The following is a 25,160-nucleotide window of genomic DNA, read 5'->3' on the forward strand; positions in this document are numbered from 1 at the left end:
TTTGAAATATCACATCTACACTACAGGGAAGCCTCAAAATTAGTCCAAGGCCGGCTTTCCTAATGTGGACATGTTACCTCGATTTAGAGCCCCAGAAGGCACTGGGGAGTATTTACTTTGAATGGCCCTGGGGAGGAGCTATTTCGAAATAGCAACAGTGGAGCGTCCACACTACTTCTATTTTGAAATAGCTGTTTCAGAAGAGGCGTTATTCTTCATGGAATAAGGCTTACAGAAATCAGAATAAGCCTTCTGTTATTTCAAATTTATTTCAAAGTCATGGAATTGCTGTGTAGATGCTCACATTGTTATTTCGAAATAAAAGTGCTCTGTAGATGTACCGCTACAGAAAAGGGTCCGCAGTGTATCATGTGAGACTTCCCATTGGGGTAAACAGGGACATGAGGAGCCTAGAATTACAATCCCCAGGAAACACTGAGGTGGCTCAGGAGGATGCAGAGGCAACTGTCAACTGGACCTGAAACAGAATGTTTCGTTTCAGCTGAAGGCTTTTCAAGATTTCTCAATCAACTTTTTTGTTTGTTCCATAGAATGTTTTGATGTTTCTACATTTCAAGTTAGGATGAAAACAAATATCAAAATAGCAGAGTTTCCTGCAAGATGGAAATCAGATTTATTTTTCTTTTAAAATCAGCTCTGTTTTCAAGTACAACAACGGAGATTATAAATGCCCTCATTCTGTATCAAGTGTCTCCACTTTGAATCCTTGCATGGTATGTCATGTGCACGACAGTACCACAGTCTGTTCATCTATTATCTACCAGTCTCTGTATCTACCCTGCTTATCACTGTAGTATCTCAGCATGTAACAGAAAGGCTGGTCCCTGCAACATCCATGGGTGTTTCTGATTTTTTCTCCTGCATTCCCTTGATGAAGCTGGGGATCTGTTTTTGTTGTCATTGTTGTTGTTCCTTCTCCTGCCACTTGTGCTTTCATTCCTTTCCTTGTTTTCATTTGGCTCTACCACTATGGTAGATGTTATTAATTATTATTTTTGTATGACTTGTATTAATGTGGTGCCTCAGAGCTGTAGTCACAGACCACCACCCAATTGTGCTAGGCAATATGCATTCACAGAACAAAGAGGTGGTCCTGGAGAGAACACCTATTTATTTTATGACATCAGTGCTAGTTGTGATTTTTCATTGCAATTTAATTCAGCGGTTGCAAGTGGGAGAAGCTGACGAGCATTTGGGATCTCTGGGGCACACGGCAGTGACTCACGGTTCTGTTTGGCATGACCTTCCCCACCCATCTCTTACATTTTCCTTCTTGGGAAGAGACAAATGTGTGGCCTGAACCCCTGACCTTTGTAGTCTTTGGGGGCTGGCAGCTCCTCAGCTGATCCGGTGCTCTTCTTGACTCACAGGAGAAGGATGGTCTTGTGGATAGAATGTTGGACTGCTCAGAGCACGGCTCAGTTCATTGCAAAGTGGATGGGCTGTCTTATTCTTGGTCTCCTGAACCCTCCCCTGAACCATGTGTCTTCTCTCTTCACTGTGATCTGGTTGTTTGATCCTGTGGTCTTCCTCTAACTATTGAGATAAACCATTGTTCTGTGGTCCTTTTCTGAGTGTCAGAGTCATGGGCTTTCTTCACTTTGGTCCAAAGCTGCACCAGGATTCATGTGGCTAGGTCACTGCATGCTGACACACAGGCTCCTCTGGAGGCAACTGTTCTGCTGTTGCAAACACTGGAGACAGAGCCATCCAATCCATAGGATGGTTTGGGGGTAATTGCTCGGGGCCCCGCAAGGCAAGGGACCAGTGGGGGACCCGGCGCTGACAAAAGAAATTGTGCCCACTCCCGCACTCACCAGCAGCAGTGGGCAGAGGAGTGAACTGGCCCCAGCACACTCTGCTCCTCCAGCTTCCAGCCGTGTCACTCGGGAGATGGGCTTGGGGGAAGGGGTGGGACACCCACCACACTCACTGGTGGTGGGAAGCAGAACAGTGCAGCTGGGAGCTGGTGGAATGGAGGAGGCTGGGACCCCACCCTTTCCTCCAATCCCCTTGCCCTGAGTGAAGTGGCCCAGGGGATCAGCAGGGGGCCTGCTGCTGGCTGCAGGCATCGGATCCACCCTTGCATTCACCAATAGTGGAGGGGAAAGCAGAGCGACTTGGCCCCAGCCCACTCTGCTCTGCCAGTTCCCAGCCATGCTCCTCTGCTTCTCACTGCCCTTGGTGAGTGTGGGGGATGGTTTCATGTGTGTCCCCAAACTGCCTTCCACAGTGACATGGCTGGGAGATGGTGCAGCAGAGTGGGCTGGTGCTGGGTTGCTCCACTTCCTGCCACCAGCAGTGAGTGCGAGGCAGGCCTGGCCCCTGCTGCCAGTGCTAGTCCCCCAGTAGCCCGAGGAATGTGTTTGGGGCAAAGGGTGGAATGGGTACGGGGGGCGGGGGAGCAAGGGCAGGAAGAGGTAATGTAGGGTCTAGGGCTGAGTGAAGAGGTTGTCCTGGGGCCCCTGCACCTCCCCAGGGACGACCATGACCGCAGATCGGTGAACCAAGAGAAACTGCAAAGCTGCAAGCAGGGTGGGACTGTGGATGTTGAGCAGAGACATTTGAAGGTTGGTCACTCTCAGTCAAGGGCTAGAACACAGGTCAGTGACCTTTGTGGCTACAACTTTGCACTGTATTAATCATGTCAGAAGATTAAAACTACCTACTCTGCTCTCTCACTTGGAGTGTGATGGCTGCCTCCATGCAGCACTGGTAGAGAAGTCTGAATGCATACTGTGTTCAAGGGGAAAACCTGAGGTGTTGAGCATGAGGTATAAGGCTGAAATGAAGACAAGGCCTATGACTCGAGAGACCAGATTTCAGTTCCTGGCTCGGTGGTCTCTTGTGTGATCTTGGAAAGTCTGCGAATCTATCCTGTGCCTCATTTCCCTGTCTGTAAAATATGGCTACCGCTCCTTTACCTCACAGGGTTGCTCTGTGGACAGACTCCATTACTGATTGTGAAGCACTCTGATGGTACGTCTACACTAGCTCGTTAGTTTGAGCTAGGTAGGGTAATGAGGGCAAGCGGAGTTGCAAATGAAGCCCGGGATTTAAATATCCTGGGCTTCATTTGCATATTCCCGGGCGCTGCCATTTTTTAATCCTCCTTAGTCCGAACTCCATGCCCGCGGCTACACACGGCACGGAGTAGGTAGTTTGAATTAAAGATCCTAGGTCTTTGGAGGAGGGGCAGGAGTCCTCAGTCTGCCTTTATCTGGCTGTAGTCCATTGGTTTCCATATGGAATGGGAAGTACTTCCAAATTTAGATCTATGGGATTATTTTACTACAGAAATGATCTGAGGTCCTTGCGTCCCTATTTGGTCTGCCAGGGCAGATGTTTTCCCTTAGATCCTGCTGTCATTTCAGACCTGTCCACTGAGTTTCATTCAAGGGGGAATGTCTTGATTCCTTTCCAAATTCCTGGATATTTTTTAAGACTCAAACTTGCTCTGGGTAATACTTTGACATGACTAGTGTTAAACCCTTCCTTAACAGCTGCCTTATACCCTTCAGGTTTGCAGCAAGCCAAGACCAGTTTGAGGAAGGAATTAAAGCAATTCCATTGATGTTGGAGGAAGTTTAATATGACACCTGTTTTTATTCTTGTTTGCCTGATGCCCTAGGCAGTGCAAGCTTTGTTTCTTCTTTGTTGTTCAGGGTTAGTTTGGAGCTTAGTCATTGTGTGAGTGGGAGATGGAGCAGCTAGAGAGATGAGGCTTGAACCATGCATAAAAGCTAGGAGAGCTTTGTCTTTGTAGGTTTATAAGAGCAAGTTAGATAGTCATTTTACAGGGATGGCTGGATAATACTTAATCCCATTTTGAGTGCATTGATTGACTAGACTAGACGATCTTGCGAGGTCCCTTCCAGTCTTACTATTCTAAGATTCTATCTTTGTTCCAGAGGACCTTTGTGGATAAAGCAAAACACGACATAGAATATCAATGTTAACTTTTACTGGGGACTTGAAAATTTCTTATTTGCTGGAGTCAGGAACATAGTCCCAGGGGCTCCTCTCTCTTTCAGATGCACACTATTTCCCAGTGTCAGTAACTCGACTTATACAAAGCAAAACTAACCAGCTGCAATATTTGTCATCACTTAAATCTGCCAGTGAGACCCTTCAAAATTTGTTACATATTACATAAGTTTACTGGAAATTATCCTGACTATTCTTTTCCCTCTTGGAAGGGGGAAGCTGCCTTTCTAACACGGCCTCTGCAAACTGGGTCTACAATATCAGTGAATAGATTGCAAGGAAAAATTATGACCGCATGAGAGAAGCTGGGACTCACATTAATTATCACATGAAATGGTGAAGGCAAATCTGGCAGAAGAACTAGTTTTCTAACTACTTGTTTTTTGACCCCTGCTGTTCACTTTATTTACAGAGTTTAAAATAATTATTTCCCTCTTTAAGACATATAATTATTCAGCATTGGAAATTTGTAGTTACAGAGATACCCAGTTGTTCAGATGGATTTTTTCAAATGCTAGATTGAGAAGCATGTATGTGAGTAGTCGTTAATGCAACACTCATAGGTACAATATCACCAGCAAAACTTTTTATAGCAGAGTCTGCAATTTCTCAATCTTTGGGGGAGCAGGCAGGACAGAGGCTGGGACAGGTTAGAGATGGTTGTCATGGGCTCCTAGAATCTGGATATAATTGTACCACTGAAGTAAAGGAATTTGGGAGTGATTTTCCTGCTTTTGATGGAGTAGCCCCCTTCCCTTTATGCTGCCAACTCAAAAATTTGATATTGGACTGTTCAGTCTAGCACACAAAGGTATAACAAGATCCAAAGGTTGGAAGTTGAAGATAGACAAGTTCAGACATAAGGCATAAATGTTTAGCAGTGAGAGTAATTAACTATTGGAACAACTCACCAAAGGTTATAGTGGATTCTCCATCACTGACAACTATTAAATCAAGATTGGATGTTTTTTTTAAAAAAAAAGATACGCTGTAGTTCAAAAGCAATTACTTGGAGGAAGTTCTGTGGCCTGTGTAATACAGAAGGTCAGACTAGATGAATTACAGTCATCCCTTCTGGCCTTAGAATCTATTAATCTATTTTCTCCGTCACCTTGACCTGTGGACACTTCCAGCAAAAGCATTTCATAATTAGTTGGTTCACTTCTTTTGCCAAATGGTGCTGTCTCCTTTTCTGGTTATGGGGAAAAGGTTTTAAATGGGGAAAGGGGAAGATATAGTTTTCTTAAACCCTTGCCCCTCCTCTCTGCATCACACATAACTGAACACCAAATTTCTTATACACTAAGAGGCAAAGTGTTTGTGGGAGCTTCTTGGAAGCAAATCAGTGAGCCGAAGATTTAGTTTGCTTAATGAATAGAGAGGAGCTGCCTGAACCTAGCTGCCTTCTCTAATGCCAGCCAAAGAGGAAAATGGATGAAAGAGAAGTGCTATAGTATGAAAGGGTATGTCTAGACTGCAAGGCTATTTCGAAATAGCTACCTCTGGTATCCCAAAATAGCTACCCCGCATCCAAGGAATGCATCTGCTATTTTCGAAATAATGGATGTGCTATTTCGGCATCCCTATAAACCTCATTCCACAAAGAATAGGGGATATCTTGAAAAAGTGCTTTATTTTAATATTTGACGCCGTGTAGATGCGCCAAATTTTGAAATAGCCAATGTCAAAATAAAATCAAAATAAAATATGCAATTTGTATAGCTCAAATTGCGTATCTTTTTTTAAATTTTAGAGTGCAGTCTAGATGTACCCTCTGTGAAGTGTGCAAGAGAATTCACTATTGCTATTGAATGTTCATGAAAGGTGCTCAGACACTGTGGGCAGCAGCCTAAAACCGTAAGATAGAGGCATATAGATTTGTGCCTAGAATCTGGAAAAGTGCAGTAGAGTCATTAAGGATGACAAGGAGCCAGGGCCTTAATTTTACGTCTCATTTGAAAGTTGGCACCTTCAGCCACATGAACTCCTCAACATAAGTCTTGTTCATTGGATCAGAGAAGATGGACTTTAGTTCTGAAACCTTCCTAATGAATAGGGCTGGAATCCAAATGCCAGTTTTGGAGTTCCAAAAGGCACTGTCATTGGCTTTTCTTTAACTCTTAGGGAACATTGCCTTGTACCAAATCACCAAAATCATTTCCTAAAAAGCCTGTCTCTTTCTTGGTTATCTTCTGATCTCACTGTGTAAATGCTGCTACTTTAATCAATGTAACCATGGTCCCAAATTCTCCCATCTCTTACACTCTTGGAAATAAATGGGCCAGATGTTCCACTGGTGTAAATAAGCACCTCCCTACTAAAGTCAATTGAATTATTTCATTTTACACCAACTGAGAATCTGGCCCAATAATTCTGTGTGGAGTACAAGTCGGGACAGAAGTCAGCACAGCATTTGTTTGATGTAGATTGTAAGGCCATATAGACCCATTAATAGATTCAAAAGACTGGACAGGGCCTCAGGAGGTTGTCTAGTCCATCCTTGTGCTTAGGTAGAACCATGTAAACTTAGACAGTGGTCTCCAAGCTTGTCATGCTCAAAATGACTTTTTGAATGTAAGGGCAGCCCAGGATCTACCCTGCCCCTTTCCTGAAGCTCCACCCCACTCACTCCATCCTGCCCTTCCATCACTCATTCTCCCCGCACCCTCACTCACTTTCACTGGACTGTGGTAGGGTGTGGGCTCTGGGTTCAGAAAAGGGCTTTGCAGGGTGGGAAGGGGCTCCAGGCTGAGCCTGGGGCAGGGGGTTAGAATGGAGGAAGGCTGAGGGGTGCAAGCTCTGGGAGGGGGTTTGGATGCAGAGGAAGCACTGGGTTTGGGTTAATTATTGGGGTGCAGGAGGGGTTGCAGACTGCTGGTTCCTAGAGAAGGGTCAGTGCTGGGCAGGGGTTTGAGGTACAGGAGGGGATGGGGGTATTAGTTTTGGGAGGGAGCCCCGGGCTGGGGTTCAGAGTGCAGGGGGAGGTATAGGGTGCTAGCTCTGTTGGGAGGCTGGGAGTTGGGGTGCAGCCTCCCATCAGGTGACATTTACAGTGGGCAGCTCCTACTTGGTGGCACAGTGAGGCTGAGACAGGCTTCACGTCTGCCCTGGTCCCACTCTGCACGTAGGAGGGGCCAACGTGCCCATGTGGCCCCTGAGGGAGGGAAGTGAAGCATACGTGGCTCTGTATGTTGCCCCTCGCTGCTGGCCCTGCCCCCTAAGCTCCCATTGGCAACAATTTCCTCTTCCTGGCCAATGGAAGCTGTGGGGGCAGTGCTTGCAGGGAGGAACAGGGCGCCAAGACTTCTGACTGCCATGCTGGATGCTGCCCGGAACAGCATGGGGTTGGGGCAGGCATGGAGCAAGTCTGCCTGCTGCACTACCAGAGGTCACGATCAACAGGATTGACCAGTTGATTGAGCTTAGCCAGTCGGTGACCATTGACCTAGATCATCCATGATGTATGATTCCATGCCTTCCCTTGGTAAACTGTTCCAACATTTAACACTCTTGGGAGTTAGAAAGTCTTTCACCATCTCTAACCTAAATCTCTTTTGCTGCAGATTGAGTCAATTACTTCTTGGCCTAACTTTGGTACATGTGGAGAACAGTTGATCCCATCTTCTTTATAACAGCCCTTAACGTATTTGAAGACTGTTATTAAATCCACTCAGTCTTTGTTTCTTGAAAGTAAACACACCCACCCTTTTAAACCCTTTATAAACCCTTTTGTTACTCTCCTCCTGGACTCTCTCCCATGATCATTTAGTGTGGCCTGTGGAAAAATGGTGCCTGTGTCCAGTCTGTGTCAGAGATCAGCATTCTCTGTTTGAAATTTTGAAAAATGTGGACTGCAGTGGAGGCTGGAATCAATGTATCCTTAAAGACAATCAAGTTGAAAAGGTGTAAGAGACAGATGTGAAATCATTGCCTTGAGTTTCACCTCTCCACTGAAATGTCCTCTTATGTCTTTTTACAGCTCTGGAATGCCCCAGCTCTTACACATACGAGCACTGTCAAACAAACTGCACAAAGCACTGTGAGAATGGCACCAGCATCAGTGACTGCAAAGATTTTCCCATAGAAGGCTGCTTCTGTCCACCTGGAAAGGTGACTTTAAATAGTGAGTGTGTTGATGAGGAAGTCTGCACACAGTGCATCGCTGAAGATGGAACACGCTATCAGGTAGCTGTCCAGTGACTGCTTATCCACAGAGTTGTGAGAGAGAGAGAGAGAGAGAGAGAGAGAGAGAGAGAGAGTGTGTGTGTGTGTGTGTGTGTGTGTGTGTGTGTGTTGGCAAATGAATCTATATCTGATAAGTCTGGCTTATTTTTCCCTTCAGACATTTTTTTTCAGTCTGCTTCCTCATGGCTGGCCGGCTGTCTGCCCTGTGCAGCTCCCCCACTGTGAAATTGGCTAGGCTCAAAATAAAATTCACAGCTGGAGCTGTTGAGACCAGGAAAGCATGACAAATTTGTGTGGAGGAATCGGGGGGGGGGGGGAAGGAGGGGGGAATGGCATAAACTGCTATTTATTAAGAGATCAAATTTTATCCAAACAGCCTTTTACCAGCAAAAATCAGTTTAAACATAAAACTAGGCTTCCTGGGGTCCTTATGCTGTGAGTATATCACAAGTGCATGGCAAGGCACTAGGAAGATTTCTAAGGGCTAGTTTACACTTACAATGTTGTAGCAGCGCCCACACTTAGTGAAGATAATACTCACACCAATAGACGAGCTTCTCCTGTTGGTGTAGGTACTCTACCTCCTCGAGAGGTGATAGCTATGCCGACAGAAAAGCCCTCCCACCAGCATAACTCTGTCTACACCAGAGGACAGGTCATTCTAACTGCATTGTTCAGTATCCCCATCCCTGACACTGACATAACTTGGTAGTGTGAACCAATCCTGAAACTTTCTCAGCCATTAGGAAAAGTGTAATTTGATCTAATTTCAGGCTGTAATATTCCCTTCCACTCAAAAATAGCCAGAAAAGGGATGTTTCCTTTAATACATCCAAGGGTTCTGTTCCACTGAAAATCTACTTTCTTCAGCTACAGGTGGAAAGGGACCTGTAGCAGGCATGGTATAATCTAAAAACTATGTAAACTGGAAATCCTTGGTAACAGCGACCAGCAGCTTTTTGTCTGGCACATGGAGTGCCTTCCCCTCTATGCTCTCTCTTCCCTTCTTGCCAGTAGTTACATAAGGAGCCATTTTGGTACCATCTTCTATAGGGTGGCTGAGTGCTGCATCACCCTGGGAGAGGGGCAGAATCCATGAAGGAGAAGTGAATGCTGCACAGTTAGCACATGACATATTGCTGTACTTGATATGATGTAGGGATGTAATAATACCATTTTTTAAACAGTTAACCAATAAACATGAGCTAATCGGTTACTGTAACGGTTACACTCTGACTGCCACCTCATACGGCTGGCTCTGTATTGGGGCCCACAGCCCAGGGCAGCAACTGGCTTCCTAGGACTGGGGCTGGGAGCCAGGAGCAGGCCCAGGAGCCATGACACACCAGGAGCTGGCTTAAAACCAGTTCCCAGCACAAACCAGCTCCCAGGGAGCCAGCTGCCACCCTGTGCTGCTGCCTCTGTATCAGAGGCATCAGTGCAGAGTGGCAGCCAGCTCCCTGGGAGCGGAGTGCAGGCAGGAGCCAGTTCATGCCGGAAAACAGCTTCTAGTGCACTGGCTCCCAGGGAAATGGCTGCCACTCCACACTTGGCTCTGCAGTATAAGCTTTATATTGCAGTCTTCAGTGTGTAACCACTAAGATATTCAGAGGTTGCACGGTTACCTAATTAACAGCTGTTTAACATCCCTACTATGAGCTGTGCTGTCCTATGGTTATGCCACCTATATAGCAACTGCTCCCAAGCTCTACCTTTCTTCCCTAAGTGCTCCCTGGCTCACAGGGGGATGTGTAAACTTGTTCCTAATACCTGTAGAGTGTGCGTGCACCTGTGGGGAAGGAGGTAGGATACTGCCACACTCCACTGCTGCTCTCTCTAATGCAGCCCAGTTCCATTATGCCTCACTGAAGAAGGCAGAAGCTTGTTTCTTTCCATCCTGGATCTGGTACTGGAACATATGGCTTTATAGTGACGGGCAAGATTGAAGAAGGTCCTGAGTCCATGTTCAGTTCTGATAATTGTAAGCGTTGAGGTGTCACATCTGAATTTTATCTAAGTCAGTCAAACTTCTTAGATCTGCTGTTCTGCCATGGGACTATAATGAGGACAGGTTTTCTTGCAGTGCATGTCTGTTTCTGATTTGAATTCATTTTGAGGGCAAACAGACACACTCGTTTACCTGTTGTACAGTATGTGTGTGTTGGATGCATTTCCTGTTTTTCAGACAGAAGCACAGAATTTGTTTTAATGGATATGCACTGATAAAAAAAAATCAGACTATTTCAGCAGTAATGCAAGTTTTAGGTCTTTACAGTTGATTAAAACAAAAGGAAGGCCAGACCATCTGTGCCTAAAACTTCTGGAAGGGGAACTGCTCTGTTTAAACAGAACACTGGTTACATGAATTATCATAATGACAACATCAAAAACTATAGAGTAAATTCTCAGCTGTTATAGCTGATTTAGTAGTGATGAAAAATGCTTTTTATTATTAATAATAAAAATAACTATTTATTAAAATAGTTATTACACAAACCACATTGTCAATGTAATATTGAGATTAGTTGCCAGTCCGGTACAGAAATTCTGCTGATCTTAGGTTATATTAAGAGTTATGCTAGCCTGCTTAATGTAGTACAAGAACTTTGCTTGCAACAAGGTTCTCTTATATCTTAATATGGTTTATGCATTAGTGCCACCTGCTGGTATTATGTAAGTATATCTGTAAGAATATGGAATAATCCATTCATTCCAGCAATGACAGTTCTTATAGGTTTCATAGTTACATATAAAGAATTTGTCAAAACACTAATTTAAGGTACATAGAACCCACAGGATGATTTGAAATTATTTAGACAACAGGGCAGAGGGCAAGCTCAAAACCAGTAGCCAGATTTTTTCAGAGGGTGCGCTGGGCACCTGCATCTCTTATTAACTGCACTTAGAGTCATGGTTGTTTAGTATCTCAGAAATTTGTTTTTGATCAATCTATGTTTTAAATAGTGAAGTTGAACTTTTCTGACCATTTAACAGACAAGCTGCTTCACACAACAGCTGTGTAACACTGGTGACCTAATAATGACGGAGCAGCATATATTGTGAATCTGTCTGAAGAGAGGAAGCTGTCTAATGAACATGTTGTCGTGCACAGTGCGGTGGTATTATCCTAGCCCTTTTTGCTTTAGTTCTAGATTGTGCACAGCTCCTACTGATCTCAAGGACTCCAATGCTGTCACCACAGTATTTCTGTAAGGGGTATGCAGGCCACATCTTTGCTTACCAGAAATTCGAATTAAGCTATGCAATTCCAGCTACATTAACTGCATAGCTGGAGTCGATGTACAGGTTGCACCTCCCTCGTCCGGCACCCTTGGGGCCTAACCAGACTTGAATGAGGAGATTTGCCGGACTAGGGGAGGTCCCCCCCAGCATGGCTCATGCTGTCCTGCTGCCCCCAGCTAAGGCTCCAGCCTAAGCCTGCTGCTGCCTGCCCGGCCATGGCTGCCGCTGGGGTCAGAGCTCCGCGGCCAAGGATAGAGCTCTGCGGCTGGGGCTGGAGCTTCGCTGCCCCCGCTACCATCCGGCAGCAGGGGCCAGACCTCCCTGCTGCACTGCCCGCCTCTCCGCGCCCTGCCCCCTGGCTGAGTCTCCCTTCCCCGCCACTCATGCCCTGTGGCCTGACCTCCCTATACCTGGGCTCTGTAGTCCAGGGACATCCATAGTCCGGAAGTTGCCAGACCAGAGAGTACCGGTTCAGGGAGGTACATCTTGTAACTTAATTTGATCTTTTGTGCTGTCTACACATTTTCTCCCATTGGCTTCCCTTAATTCTCATGAATCAAGAAGTACCAGCATCGACAGTGAGACCCTCTGCATTCAATGTAGAGGGTCTTTACTAGACCTGATAAATCAAACACCAGAAGATCAACCACCACAGTGTCAATCTTCTTGCTATTATAGACATGGCTTAGGACACAAGCATGTCCTATAAACCCATGCCTAGGTCCCTGGCTCCTCAGTCACATATTGTTGTCAGAATTTGTTTTCATCTACTATATAATTTGAGAGAGTTTCTGTCCAAGAACTGCTCCTAAATGGTAAGAGCTTTGATCACCAAATGTGGTACACTGCTTTCTCTTATCGTAACTTAAAGTAAGGTAGAGATTTGGCTGTGCCAGGAAAACGGGATGTGCCTGGAATGATGGGATTGCTTCTCATAAAACTATACAGAAAAGAGACAGAATCACCAGGCAGGTGAAAGGGGCTCGTTGGGCGTGTGACTCCTGCCCCCATCTGGGAGTGTCCCAGCCCTAGCCTCCCACCACAGAGGTGCCATTTAGGTAGTGTGTATGTATGGGGGCGGGGAGCTGAAGTCTTCCTGTTTACTTCTGGAACATTGCTGGTTGTCCCCCTTTGTCAGGGAGCAAGGGGAAAGTGCACAGTTTGCTCCATTCCTCAATCTGGTGGGGGAGCACGGGGAGCAGATGACCCTGGACCTGCCCCAGTAGGGTGATATGCCCCACTCCCCCAGCTGTGCCCGCTAGAGCTGCACTAGTCCTGGAGCTTCTCACCTGGCTTCAAGGTTCTGCAGTGAGAGGGGGCTGGGGCAGTCCTTTCTCCCTGGGGCAGCTTGAATGCTGAACCTCTCACCCTCAGCCCCGCCCCAGAGCAATGAGTTAAATGAAGCATGGACATTTTCATTTTATTTTCCAAAAAGCAAAAATTAATTAAGGGCCTGAGTAATGCCAGATATATCTTCTAGTTTACAATAAATGTTTCTAGCTCTTGTGAAGAAAACTTAAGTGTAACAGATTCAGTGATATCTGCCTATGTCTGCAGAGAGCCTGAAACAATAGCCTTAAACAATACAAGCTGTCACATGCATCTCAAAGGGAGTATTGACTCCGAAAACTTCTTCTCTGGGTAGCTCTGCCAACACCATCCCAAAAGTGGGCTCTTGTTACCGACACCCAACATGGCTCTGCTATTGCAGTGTACTTCAGGGCCGCCATAACATAGAGGGTCCTCTGGTCAGTTCATTGGAGGCTGATGAGTCCTCCCTTCCCTGGGAGAAACCCCAGCACACCTGAAGACAGAGGGTAGTAAGACTCTGTCTATCCAAGGAAGAACAGTGGAAGGTTTCCGTCACCAGATCACTGAACAGCTCTTATATAAGTGCTGTCATTACTTTTCCAAGCAAGGGTAGGACCACAGTAAAGGAGTGGAACCATACTGCAGTCCAAGCCTTCATGAAGTCCACATGTGAGGTGTGTCTAACAACTGAGATGGCTTTAACCCAGCTCTTGATTATAGAGAAATTCTTACTCATATGTCGAGGGAAAGCCTGTCATAACACTGAGGATGAAAGTATTTGTGATCATCTCATTGTGGCTTGAAATGTACAAGCACATGATTTTGAAAGCACTGCCAGTATATTGCTCAACCATTTAATAGAATATGATTAGAGTTCTGTGCAGGTGGATTTAAGAGAACGTCATGTGATCGCTTGCATCATTTCAACACCAGCAAACAGTGAAAAACTAATCACGTTCTATTAAATGGTTGAACAATATACTGGCAGTGCTTTCAAATCCCTGGGCTAAAGCTGTTTACTGGCAACTTTCCTATGTGAAATTCCCTCCCCTGAAACAGGTTCCCCACAGATCACTAGCCTAATTTCCTAAGTTTTATAGGTGGCTAGATCTTTCTCAGTTTGCTTCACTGCGCTGCTTCTTTTGTTGTAGTCCCACCATTAACCTCCTCAGATAATGCTGCCTAAAAGACCTTTTTCAGCAGATAGTACATACTGCATCTGCAGGGCTAAGTGGTGGTCAGCTTAGATATCAGCCTCCTTCTTGCATTAATGAGGATCCCTGCATGCTTTTATCAAGAAAGTCCTTACAAGCTTTTCTTTGGGCAGTATTCTCTCCTCCATGATACTACTGATAGAGGAGGTATCTGAGCCTCTAGCTATCATCTTTGGAAAATCATGGGAGACAGGAGAGATTCCAGAGGACTGAAAAAGGGCAAATATAGTGCCCATCTATGAAAAGGGAAATAAGAACAACCCAAGAAACTACAGACCAGTTAGTTTAACTTCTGTGCCAGGGAAGATAATGGAGCAAGTAATTAAGGAAATCATCTGTAAACACTTGGAAAGTGGCAAGGTGATAGGGAACAGCCAGCATGGATTTGTAAAGAACAAATCGTGCCAAACCAATCTGATAGCTTTATTTAATAGGATAACGAGTCTTGTGGATAAGGGAGAAGCGGTGGATGTGGTATACCTAGACTTTAGTAAGGTGTTTGATACGGTCTCGCATGATATTCTTATCAATAAACTAGGTAAATACAACTTAGATGGGGCTACTGTAAGGTAGGTGCATAATTGGCTGGATAACCGTACTCAGAGAGTAGTTATTAATGGTTCACAATCCTGCTGGAAAAGTATAACAAGTGGGGTTCCGCAGGGGTCTGTTTTGGGACCGGCTCTCTTCAATATCTTCATCAACGATTTAGATATTGGTATAGAAAGTACGCTTATTAAGTTTGCAGATGATACCAAGTTGGGAGGGGTTGCGACTAATCTGGAGGATAGAGTAATAATTCAAAATGACCTGGACAAATTGGAGAAATGGTCTGAGGTAAATAGGATGAAGTTTAATAAAGACAAATGCAAAGTGCTCCACTTAAGAAGGAACAATCAGTTTCATACATACAGAATGGGAAGCGACGGTCTGGGAAGGAGTATGGCAGAAAGGGATCTAGGGGTTATAGTGGACCACAAGCTGAATATGAGACAGCAGTGTGATGCTGTTGCAAAGAAAGCAAACATGATTCTGGGATGCATTAACAGGTATGTTGAGAGTAAGACATGAGAAGTCTTCCACTCTATTCTGCGCTGGTTAGGCCTCAATTGGAGTATTGTGTTCAATTCTGGGCACCGCATTTCAAGAAAGATGTGGAGAAATTGGAGAGGGTCCAGAGAAGAGCAACGAGAATGATTAAAGGTCTAGAGAACATGACCTATGAGGGAAGGCTGAAGGAATTAAGTTTGTTTAATATAGAAAAGAGAAGATTGAGGGGGGACATGATAGCAGTTTTCAGGTATCTAAAAGGGTGTCATAAGGAAGAGGGAGAAAACTTGTTCATCTTGGCCTCTGAGGATAGAACAAGAAGCAATGGGCTTAAACTGCAGCAAGGGAAGTTTAGGTTGGACATTAGGAAAAAGTTCCCAAATGTCAGGGTAGTCAAACACTGGAATAAATTGCTCAGGGAGGTTGTGGAATCTCCATCTGTAGAGATATTTAAGAGTAGGTTAGATAAATGTCTATCAGGGATGGTCTAGACAGTATTTGGTCCTGCCATGAAGGCAGGGGACTGGACTCGATGAGCTCTCGAGGTCCCTTCCAGTCCTAGTATTCTGTGATTCTATGATTCTGCTTCATAGGCTCTCGTTCAAAGCAGGATTTGATTATGCAAATTCATTTTAATTATCCACAAAGCATCTTTCTGCCACCTGAGTCCTGGCTGGAATATCAAATGTAAACATTTTTTTACTTGTTCATAGACCCAAGGACCAGCATGTCTATTTTCCAACTTTTTCCTCTTGCTAATGATAGTTAGCAAAGAGGGACAATCACACACGTTATTATCAATTTCTCTGTGCATTTATTAACTTAAGGAATATCTCAAAGCCATAACAGGGTTTGATTTGGTATTGATTTAGCATCTATCCAGAATCCAGTACAGTGGGAATTCCAATGTGGTATTCTGAAACTTTCTCAGCTTCAATTAGGTTTTTGTGTCTTTATTTTTGATATGCTTAAGTATTAATAATCTGAACAGGCTGCTACTTCTATATACTTCCAATACATCATTGTTTCTCTTATTACTTAGTACATCCAATTTTAGGCCTGGATCGTACACTAGAAGATCAACCACCGGAGGGTTGATCTTCTCTGTAGTGTAGACAAGCCCTTAGTGTGTAGTACCAACATTGTGCTATATTATTTATAACAGCTTGCAGTTATATTCAGAAAGTCTGAACATTATATTTTTCTAAAACAATGGTCATTTCTCACCATATTTATGCATTCTTTGCCTCTTTTGCTGAATCTAAGAATAGCCCTATTTCTAAATTGTGTGGTTCTCTAAATCCGTAGTTATCAGAAGAAGCAAGACAATCCCATAGGTACACTTTGTTTTTCCAGATTAGTTCATTATCCCCCCAGCAGTTTGCATACCAATGATCACAGGGTTTTCTTTCTCTTACAACCTGTTATTTTCATGCAGCACATGGACAGATGGATTCCTTCCAACGAGCCCTGCAAGATCTGCATGTGTCTTGAGAATAGGATAATAAATTGCACTTCCCGACCTTGCCCTACTGCCAAACGTAAACTGTTTTACATTCTAAATACATATATATATTTTAAAATTCCACTTTGCTTATTTTATATAAGTATGGTTTACAATTGTGATTTCCTCCCCTCATTCTAGCTGCAGTTTGTGGTCCCTGTGAAGTTTCCAGACTACATCGAGATCCTGATCAGTGTTGTCCCGAGTATGAATGCGGTAGGTTGTGGATAATGTGGAGAGCTATAGTCGATATTGATGCCCAGTTCTTGTGTTTCTGTTTGTTTTTGTTTATTAGCTGCTTTTCAAACTTACAATTGGCATTTTCATTTAGATCAAATACTGATTAAGAGAGTATTTTTCAAAGTCCCTGAGGACCATATTTACCTCTATGTGGGAAAAACCCACAAGGGAACAAAAAGCTTCATGATTTTTATGATTTAGTGTATAGTGTATGCAGAGGAAGACACGGGGCAATTTGTCTCAATGACTTTTTTCACTTGCTTTGTTTATCTAATTGGCACATATATTAATCTAATCTACATTTACATACCAAACACATTAGAGCTTTTCAATACACCTAAAACAAGGATTGTTCCCTAAACGATTTTTAAGATTGGATTGTATACTTCTGAACTGTGCACTGATGCTTACTCTCTATTAGCAGAGAAGCGATCAAGTACATAGAAATCTTAAAATGAGGTTGCTTTCTTGATGACTGACTAGCTAAGTACCAGCTGAGGCACTGTCCCATTTTTTGTCTTAGTATGTGATTTAGTTACCTGTGATATGCCTCCTGTACCTATTTGTGAAGACGGTCTTCAGCCTGTACTGACAAACCTTGGAGAATGCAGACCAACTTATACTTGTGGTAAAGTGTGTTTTAAACATTAAACAGTATTTGAACAATGGGTGTGAACAAACATACACTACAAGAGTCTGGCTCTCTGGAAAACCATCGATTTGGATCCAGTAGGACCAGTAATGATCTTGCAAATGGAAACATTCTATTTCTTTCTTTCCAAGACTGGACCGGGAACTGTAGAACAGAGCAATGTTAAGAGTTGCAAGGGCTCTGATCAAGAGCTTACTAACTTAGGGTACGTCTACACTACAGCGCTAATTTGAACTAACTTAGTTCGAATTAGTTAATTCGAACTAAGCTAATTCGAACTAACGCGTCTAGAACTAAAAACTAGTTTGAATTAGCGTTTTGCTAATTCGAACTAGCATGTCCACATTAAGTGGACCCAGAACCGGGCTTAAGGATGGCTTCCTTAAGGATGGCTTCCTTAAGGAAGCAGTACCGGCAGGGCATCAGATGAGAACTTAGAGCGTGGAGCTGCTGTCTCAGGCTAGCCGAGGGCTGTGCTTAAAGGGACCTGACCCCCGCCCCGGACAGACAGTTCTCAGGGGTGCCCCACTTGCAAAGCAGTCCTGGCTTGGAGTGCCCTGAGTACCCACACTGGGCACATCACACCACTCGGCCATCAGCCCGGCTGCACTTGCCACAGGCTGCCATCTGGGGAGAGGGGGCAATTGGGGGGCTGCAGGAGAGCTTCCACACCCAGAAGCCTGCAGAGCCAGCCCAGTCCTCCCCACTGGGGGCTCGTACCCCATTCCTCCCTCATCTCCTTCCACTTACCCTTCCCTAGCCCCTCTTCTTGATGTACAAAATAAAGGACAATTGTGTTCAAAAATGGAATCTGTCTTTATTGAACAAAACTGGGGGAGACTGGGAAAAGGAGGTAGGAGAGGGGAAGAGAGAGGCTGGGAGAGGGGAGGGCAACTACAATGATCAGGGGTTGGGAACAGGTCCCATATGAAGAGAGGCTAAAGAGACTGGGACTTTTCAGCTTAGAAAAGAGGAGACGGAGGGGGGACAGGATAGAGGTCTCTAAAAGCAGGAGTTGGGTGGAGAGGGTGCATACAGAAAAGTTCTTCATTAGTTCCCATAAAGAAGGACTAGAGGACACCAAAGGAAAGGAATGGGTAGCAGGCTTCAGACTAGTAACAGAAAGTTGTTCTTCACAAAGCAAAGAGTCAACCTGTGAAACTCCTTGCTGCAGGATGCTGTGAAGGCTAGAACTAGAACAGAGTTTAAAGAGAAGTTAGATCAAGTCATGGAGGTTGGGTCCATGGAGTATTAGCCAGGGGGTAGGAGGGTGTCCCTGCCCAAGGTTTGTGGAAGGCTGGAGAGGGATGGCATAAGACAAATGGCTTGGTCACTTCTTCGGTCCATCCCCTCCAGGATCCCTAGGGTTGGCCGCTAGTTCGAACTAACTTTGTAGTGTAGACATATCCTCACTTACAAATACTTTTTACTATGTAATAAGTAAGGGGAGGTTTATGTGAAGGATAAAAAAGATTGGCTTGAAGATGTATTATGATCTGCTAGATGAGACTTCTATGCTAGAGTGACTTACTGAAATCCATCCCTAGAGGATCTCATTGCCATATCGGGGTCTTGTTTGTAAGGGGCTTGTGGTTTCTATTATATGATTGTTTGCTCAGTATGATATCTAATTTATTTGATAGCTTGCAAGCAAGAGGGATGCAAGCTTGATCACATTCCTTCCTGCCCTCCGCATCGAGAACTGACTGTTAAGAAGACCAAGTGCTGTGATGAATACGAGTGCACATGCAGCTGTACCAATTCTACAGTGAGCTGTCCAGCTGGATATTTATCTACATCTGTCACCAATGACTGTGGCTGCACAACTACAACCTGCATTCCAGACAAGGTGAGGGGAATGAATGGTCACTCGTACAGATGAAAATATCTTTCCTACAAAGTGTTTACAGTAACTCTGTGGTGTTAAGCGTGAAAATACATCTAAACATGTAGCCACGCTGCAGTCATTCTGGCAGCATGAATTTCAGAGATCATGCCTAAGTTTTTTACAGTAGAGGCTCGATTATCCGACCTAAACGGAACCGATAGGTGGTCGGATTAACGAAAATGTCGGATAATACGGAAACGGGTCTGAAATCAGGTTTATTAATAATTATTCTACAGTACAACTAACATAATAGAGTACAGAACATTTAGTATGCGGTATGGCAAAATGCAAAAGTTATTGTTTAAAAAAATTAGTGATTGAAGTTTGTTTCCCAGCTTTGTTTCTCTTCCTTGCGGTGAAGTCGCGCCAGCATCTCAATAACATAACAACACTAGCAATTGCTTCCCCTTGTAGTTCAACGTAAGCCAGTGCCACCTCGAAAGCCTTGACCCCTTTGCTATGACTCATTCTCTCCGTTTTGTCTTTGTCATCATCTTCATTGTCATCCTGATTCATCAGAGCTATTACATCATGGTCAGTCAGTTCTTGTTGCTCGTCTTTCTCCATCCATTCCTGTATATCGTCATCATTCACTTTCTCACAGCCTGGAATATGTTGTAACAAAGGTGGCAGGTTATCACAATTTTCTTGCTCCATTTCTTGTATATTTTTGTCTTCCGAAAGTAACTTTCTCCATCATCTTGCCAGAGTTTGGGGTTCAATCTCTTCCCATGATTGTGTGATCCAATAAATAACATCTTTTAGGTTCACTGTCCTTAGCTTATCTAGCATACCATTTCCATCGTCTGTCGCCTCAATGAGCGTAGTTAAAAGCTTACGATGATATTTTTTCTTTAATGCTTCAAGCACACCCTGGTCCATAGGCTGACACAATGAGGTGATATTAGGAGGAAGAAAAATTACTCTAATGTCCCCACTGCTGTTATTCCTCATGATGATGAGATGGCGCATTATCAATGACAAGAATTGCTTTCCTCGGTGGGTTTAGCAATTTCAAAAATTGTTCTACTGAAGGAACAAATTCATTGAAAAACCAGCCTCGGAAAATTTCTGAATCCATCCATGCATTCCTCTCATTCTTATACGAAACTGGTAGAGCAGTAGGTGCTAGGTTTTTGAAAGCTCGTGGTTTTTTCACCTTTCCAATAAATGTGAGTCTTAGTTTATGGTTACCAGTAGCGTTACTACAGGCTAGAATCGTCACTCTTTCTTTACTTCATTTATACCCAGGAGCTGAAGCTTCAGCCCGGGAAGCTAGAGTTTTTGAAGGCAGCATTTTATAGTTTAAGCCTGTCTCATCACAGTTATGTATCTGCTCACCTGATAATCCTTCATTGTTAATGAGACAATGAAATTTTGCTTTAAATTTCAGAAATCCTTCCAGATTTGCCAATAATTTTTCGCCACATATACTGAGCTGCCTTAACCCATATTGTTTTTTCCAGCAATCAAGACAGCTTACACTAGCCATGAAATCAGGTTCCCCTTCATTAAATTCCTTTTGGAAAATCAGAGTTTTCTCTTGCAGGAGCGGGCCTGTGATAGGCATGCCCTTATCCCTTTGCTGTGTGATCCATAAGAACAAAGCTTCACTCACTTTTTCATATTCACATTTCTTCATCGTTTTTCTGCCCTTCAGTCCTCCATTTGAGGCTTGATCAGAGCACCACTTTTCTAACTCACTTCTTTTCATCTTTCAGTCACTAACTGTAACTTGCCCCACATTGAGTTTGGAAGCAATTTTTTGCATGGACTCACCTTTATCTAGTCTGTTTAAGGCTTCAAGTTTTTGTTCAATGGAAAGAACCACTTTTTTTCTCTTTTCACTTGCCATGTTCCTCAAACAATAAAATTATATTACAGTAAGGGGAAAATGCAATTGGAAAAATAAAACAATCACAGCACAAACACAAATCACTAGCGCAGAGGAATAAACGAAGCTACGCCCATGGCGGTATGTGATGCATGGGCGCGTAAATAGCACGTCGAATGGCTATGTCAGATAAATCAGAATGTCGGATAAGTGAAAGTTGGATAATCAGGACTCTACTGTACTTTGCTTTTGTATTAGCAAAAGATCATGGGTTATGTATAGATGTTCCATTTCAGAATTTCACTTTTTAAAGGTTTCTTTTTGTTGTTATTCAAATATACATGACAGTTTACTTGCCATATTAAATTGAAATACGTTAGATCTAAATGATTAGAGGAGCAGCATTTTGACCATGCCTGATGGTGATGGATTTCACGATAGACCTTTACATGAGCTGTTATTGCTTAAACATTTAGCGGGTCAAATTAATCCATGAAATAGTGGCATTGAATGTGTCTCTAAATATTTTTAATTGGTATAAACTATTTGCTTAATGGATAAAGCACTAGTTGAAACTCAGAAGATCTGGGTTTTATTCCTTGCTTTTCAAAAGCCCTGATGAGTGACCAGGGCGCACACATCATTGCTCCGTGCCTCAATTTCCCCACCTATATAATGGAGATAATGACACCATGATTTCTTTGTAAAATATTTTGAGATTTACAGATGAAAAGTGCTGTATTTGCTCTATCAGAACTTCGGTATCTGAATTCTGGACTAAATTCTCTTGGTTATCATGAGCCAAACCCTGGCTAACTTCACTGAATTCAGTCAAGAGGCTTAGGGTTTCAGAAATTCTTTTATTTTTTGTAATAAACTAGCCACAGCTTTTCAAGACTAGAGGTATTTTGGCTGAATCCAATACTTTCTGTAAGAGTGGCAGAAGGTCTGGTAAATCTCAGCCTTTCCGAATAGATGGCATGTGTTCATTGTGGCATTCACTACACTGACAGGTTTGTGTCCATCGCAATGTCGTTTACCCCATTGGGAAATCCTGGGAAGAAGGCTGCTCAGAATGCACCTGCACGAACATGGAAGATGCTGTCACAGGACTTCGCATTACAGAATGTCTAGACAAAGCGTGCCACACGGTCTGCCCTCAGGTGAGTAACACTTACAGCCAGGCCTCACAACAAGACTGTGGGGCATAGCGTGGCAACGAAGGATCTGAGCAAGAGGGAAGCCAAAACAAAACCAAAAAAACCCCACCCTTATCAAATAAGTACTTACTCTTCAATAAGGTCTCCAAGAAGGAACAGTTATATATAACAGCACTCAGGTTGTGTCTAGACTACACAGTTCTTCCGGAAAAAGCTTTTTCTGCTTCTTTTTTCAGAAGAGGCTTTTCCAACATTTGGCCCGTCTACACTGGGCCAAATGTCAGAAAAAAACCCTTTTTCGGAACATCCTTTCTTTCTCGTAAAATAAGGTTTACAGGGACGCTGAAAAAGTGCATCTGCTCTTCAGAAATTTTTTTTGGAAGAGCAGATGCATTCCCTGAACACAGCAGAGTTTTTCCGGGATATGGCATCCCAGAAAAGCTCTGTAGTGTAGAGATAGCCTCAGTGTCCTACACTTAATCTGTAAAGTCTCTGGGCCCAGTCAGGCTAGTCCTCTGGACCTGAGAGCGAAACCACTTTCCATAGCAGCCTACTCCCCTCTCTTGCTCAGCTTCCTGTTGCTGTTTTAAATGGCCCATCCCTCCCCTAGGGCATGGTAGGAGTCTCCTTGGTTATGCCAAGGCTGCTTCGTAGCCTCCAGCCCGCCCTTAAAGGAAAAGTACGTTTCATCACAGTGATGTTAATGGGATTCTTGGACTACTGCTTTAAAAGGTGCACATGCTAACAGTGGCGAGACGTGGAAATAAACAATGGGCTAGTGTAGTGATGCATCATCTTGGGAACTGAGCCTGAGAAGTGCTGAGTGCAGTTCCCCCTGACTTCACTGTAGGTGCTCAGTCCAGCTCAGGAGTAGCTCACTAGGAGGTACCAGTGGAATCAACAGTAACATTCTATTTTAATTTCAGTGGGAGGAAAAGTTGTTGCTGAAATTCACATCAGTTACCAGTAGATGCTCATAATACCAAAGGCAAAAATTCAAATGGCTGTCTTAACTTCAGGCATCTTACTGAAGTGAGACATCAGACACCCTTATTGCTTAGCAGCAATGCCGTCTTATGATACGACTTTAGACATGTGCAATAAAATGCCATAAACTACTTCAAGTATTCACTAGTCAGTAGCTCAGCCCTACTGTATAACTGGAGGCGGAATTTGTGGCAGATGCCTTTGTGTGTAGGGCATGAGACACGGAGGCAAATATTATATTTCCTTCTGATCAGAGATATGTTGGATAGACTCTTGTGAGGTGTAAGATTTCTTCATGATGATAAAAGCCTCATCCTGGATTGGACAAGCAGAATGAAGTACACCTATTGGAGACACAGAAAGTTGGTGGGAGAAACCTAAACATGGGACTAGGCATTGTATGGACTAAATGCAGTTTTGTCAAAAGCATGGATTTGGAAACCTTGTTGATATCCTGATCAGCACAAAGATCGTGTACATGATGCTATCATTGTAATAGGCCCTCAGAAAATACAAGCTGGCTGAAGTAGGCCCTGAGTATTCACCAGCCCTATGTGAAAGGAGAACAGGGTTGTCAAAAATTACAGCAAAAGTAAATGTGTAGCCACATTCCCTTCTGGGCCTCTATGGTATTTATACAGCTCCAGTTGTAGCAATATCAAGATGGTCTCTGGTGGGGGAGTGAGTGGGGACAGAAAAAGCTGTGATAGCTAAAAATTGGTGAGAATCCCTGGGTTCCAGTGCATGAGTCTATGGGTAGATGCATGCAGAGTCTGTCCGTCCATATGCTCCACTCAGCTCTCTGTAACAAAGGCTGCTGGGCTAGAAGATGTGTCGTGCTGCCAATGTCCACTCTCCAGGCACTTGGACTCCTTGTGGGTTTTCAGACTTGGCAGAATTAGTTAAGATTGTTCTGAGGCATACTTATGGAATGGTGCCTGAACATGCTCTTGGTTAGCAAGAAATCATAACAAAAATCCCGGGTTTAAAACACTTCCTACCCCCTCTGGGATTGCATCTGACCTGAAAGAGCTTTGCAGGCTGTGCAAAATGGGAAATTATTTTGGCCAGGTCAGTGCAAATCAGTACAGTAATAGGTTTAGAAGAAGTTGCCCTCTCCATTGCAAAGGGTTTGACAACAGTAGCATAGGTCCCGCCACCTCAGACACTTTACTAAGACAACAAGAAAAATGGCAGATTCCCAAAGGAAGCTGCCACAGCACCCTCCATGATAATGTTAATATCATTTTAATAGCTTTTTAGTGAGTACAATGTTCATACTTAGAGTTGATTTGTACACAACCTGCAAATCTGCTGTGCATTAATGATGATATATCAGAGTAATGGTCTACTGATAACACTATGGCTGTGAGCCAAAAACCAAACTGTGTTTTAAGGTCTGTTATTTCAGAAACTGTTAGGGCTAGAAACAAAGTGCGGAAGAGGAGGCTTCTTTGCAGTGGTTTATGAGTCTTGCTTCCACCCTTGATAGTTTGAGACAGAGGAGCCCATCCTGAACTTTGGACCCGAATAGTTTTGTGGGAAAGTCCATAAATAAAGGAAAACTGAAAGATTTTGGTGGTAGTGTATTTTTAACATGACCTCTATTTAAAACCTGCTCCAGTTTGAGGAGGATGGATGGACAGAGTGCAGGTGAGGTAGTGAACGATAAAGGTGATTTCTCACATTGATACCACTTCCACATAGACATACATGCCAGCTAACCCTGGCTTTCTAAATGTACTGGTGTACGCTATATTTGGATCATCATGTGTAAATTTCAAAGACAGTTGAGATTTCAAAAGGAGTTAAAAAGAATTAAGCACCTAAATCATATTGAAATTCAGATGGAGTTGGGCACTTAATTCCTTTTGGCTATAATCC

General features: G+C 43.7%; 1 protein-coding gene across 1 annotated transcript in view; it reads left to right on the forward strand.

The window, feature by feature from the left end:
- VWF (von Willebrand factor) overlaps window positions 1–25,160 on the forward strand; it is a 248,544-nt gene that overhangs the window by 185,037 nt on the left and 38,347 nt on the right. Inside the window, exons 38-43 of the mRNA XM_006128153.5 lie at window positions 7,988–8,193; window positions 16,450–16,552; window positions 16,657–16,731; window positions 17,279–17,383; window positions 19,051–19,256; window positions 22,143–22,292. Of these exons, the coding sequence (XP_006128215.3) occupies window positions 7,988–8,193; window positions 16,450–16,552; window positions 16,657–16,731; window positions 17,279–17,383; window positions 19,051–19,256; window positions 22,143–22,292 (845 nt within the window). The remainder of the gene's footprint in view (window positions 1–7,987; window positions 8,194–16,449; window positions 16,553–16,656; window positions 16,732–17,278; window positions 17,384–19,050; window positions 19,257–22,142; window positions 22,293–25,160) is intronic.

Source organism: Pelodiscus sinensis, chromosome 1 (genome assembly GCF_052426305.1).
Source record: "Pelodiscus sinensis isolate ZL-2025 chromosome 1, ASM5242630v1, whole genome shotgun sequence".
Classification (NCBI taxonomy): domain Eukaryota; kingdom Metazoa; phylum Chordata; order Testudines; family Trionychidae; genus Pelodiscus; species Pelodiscus sinensis.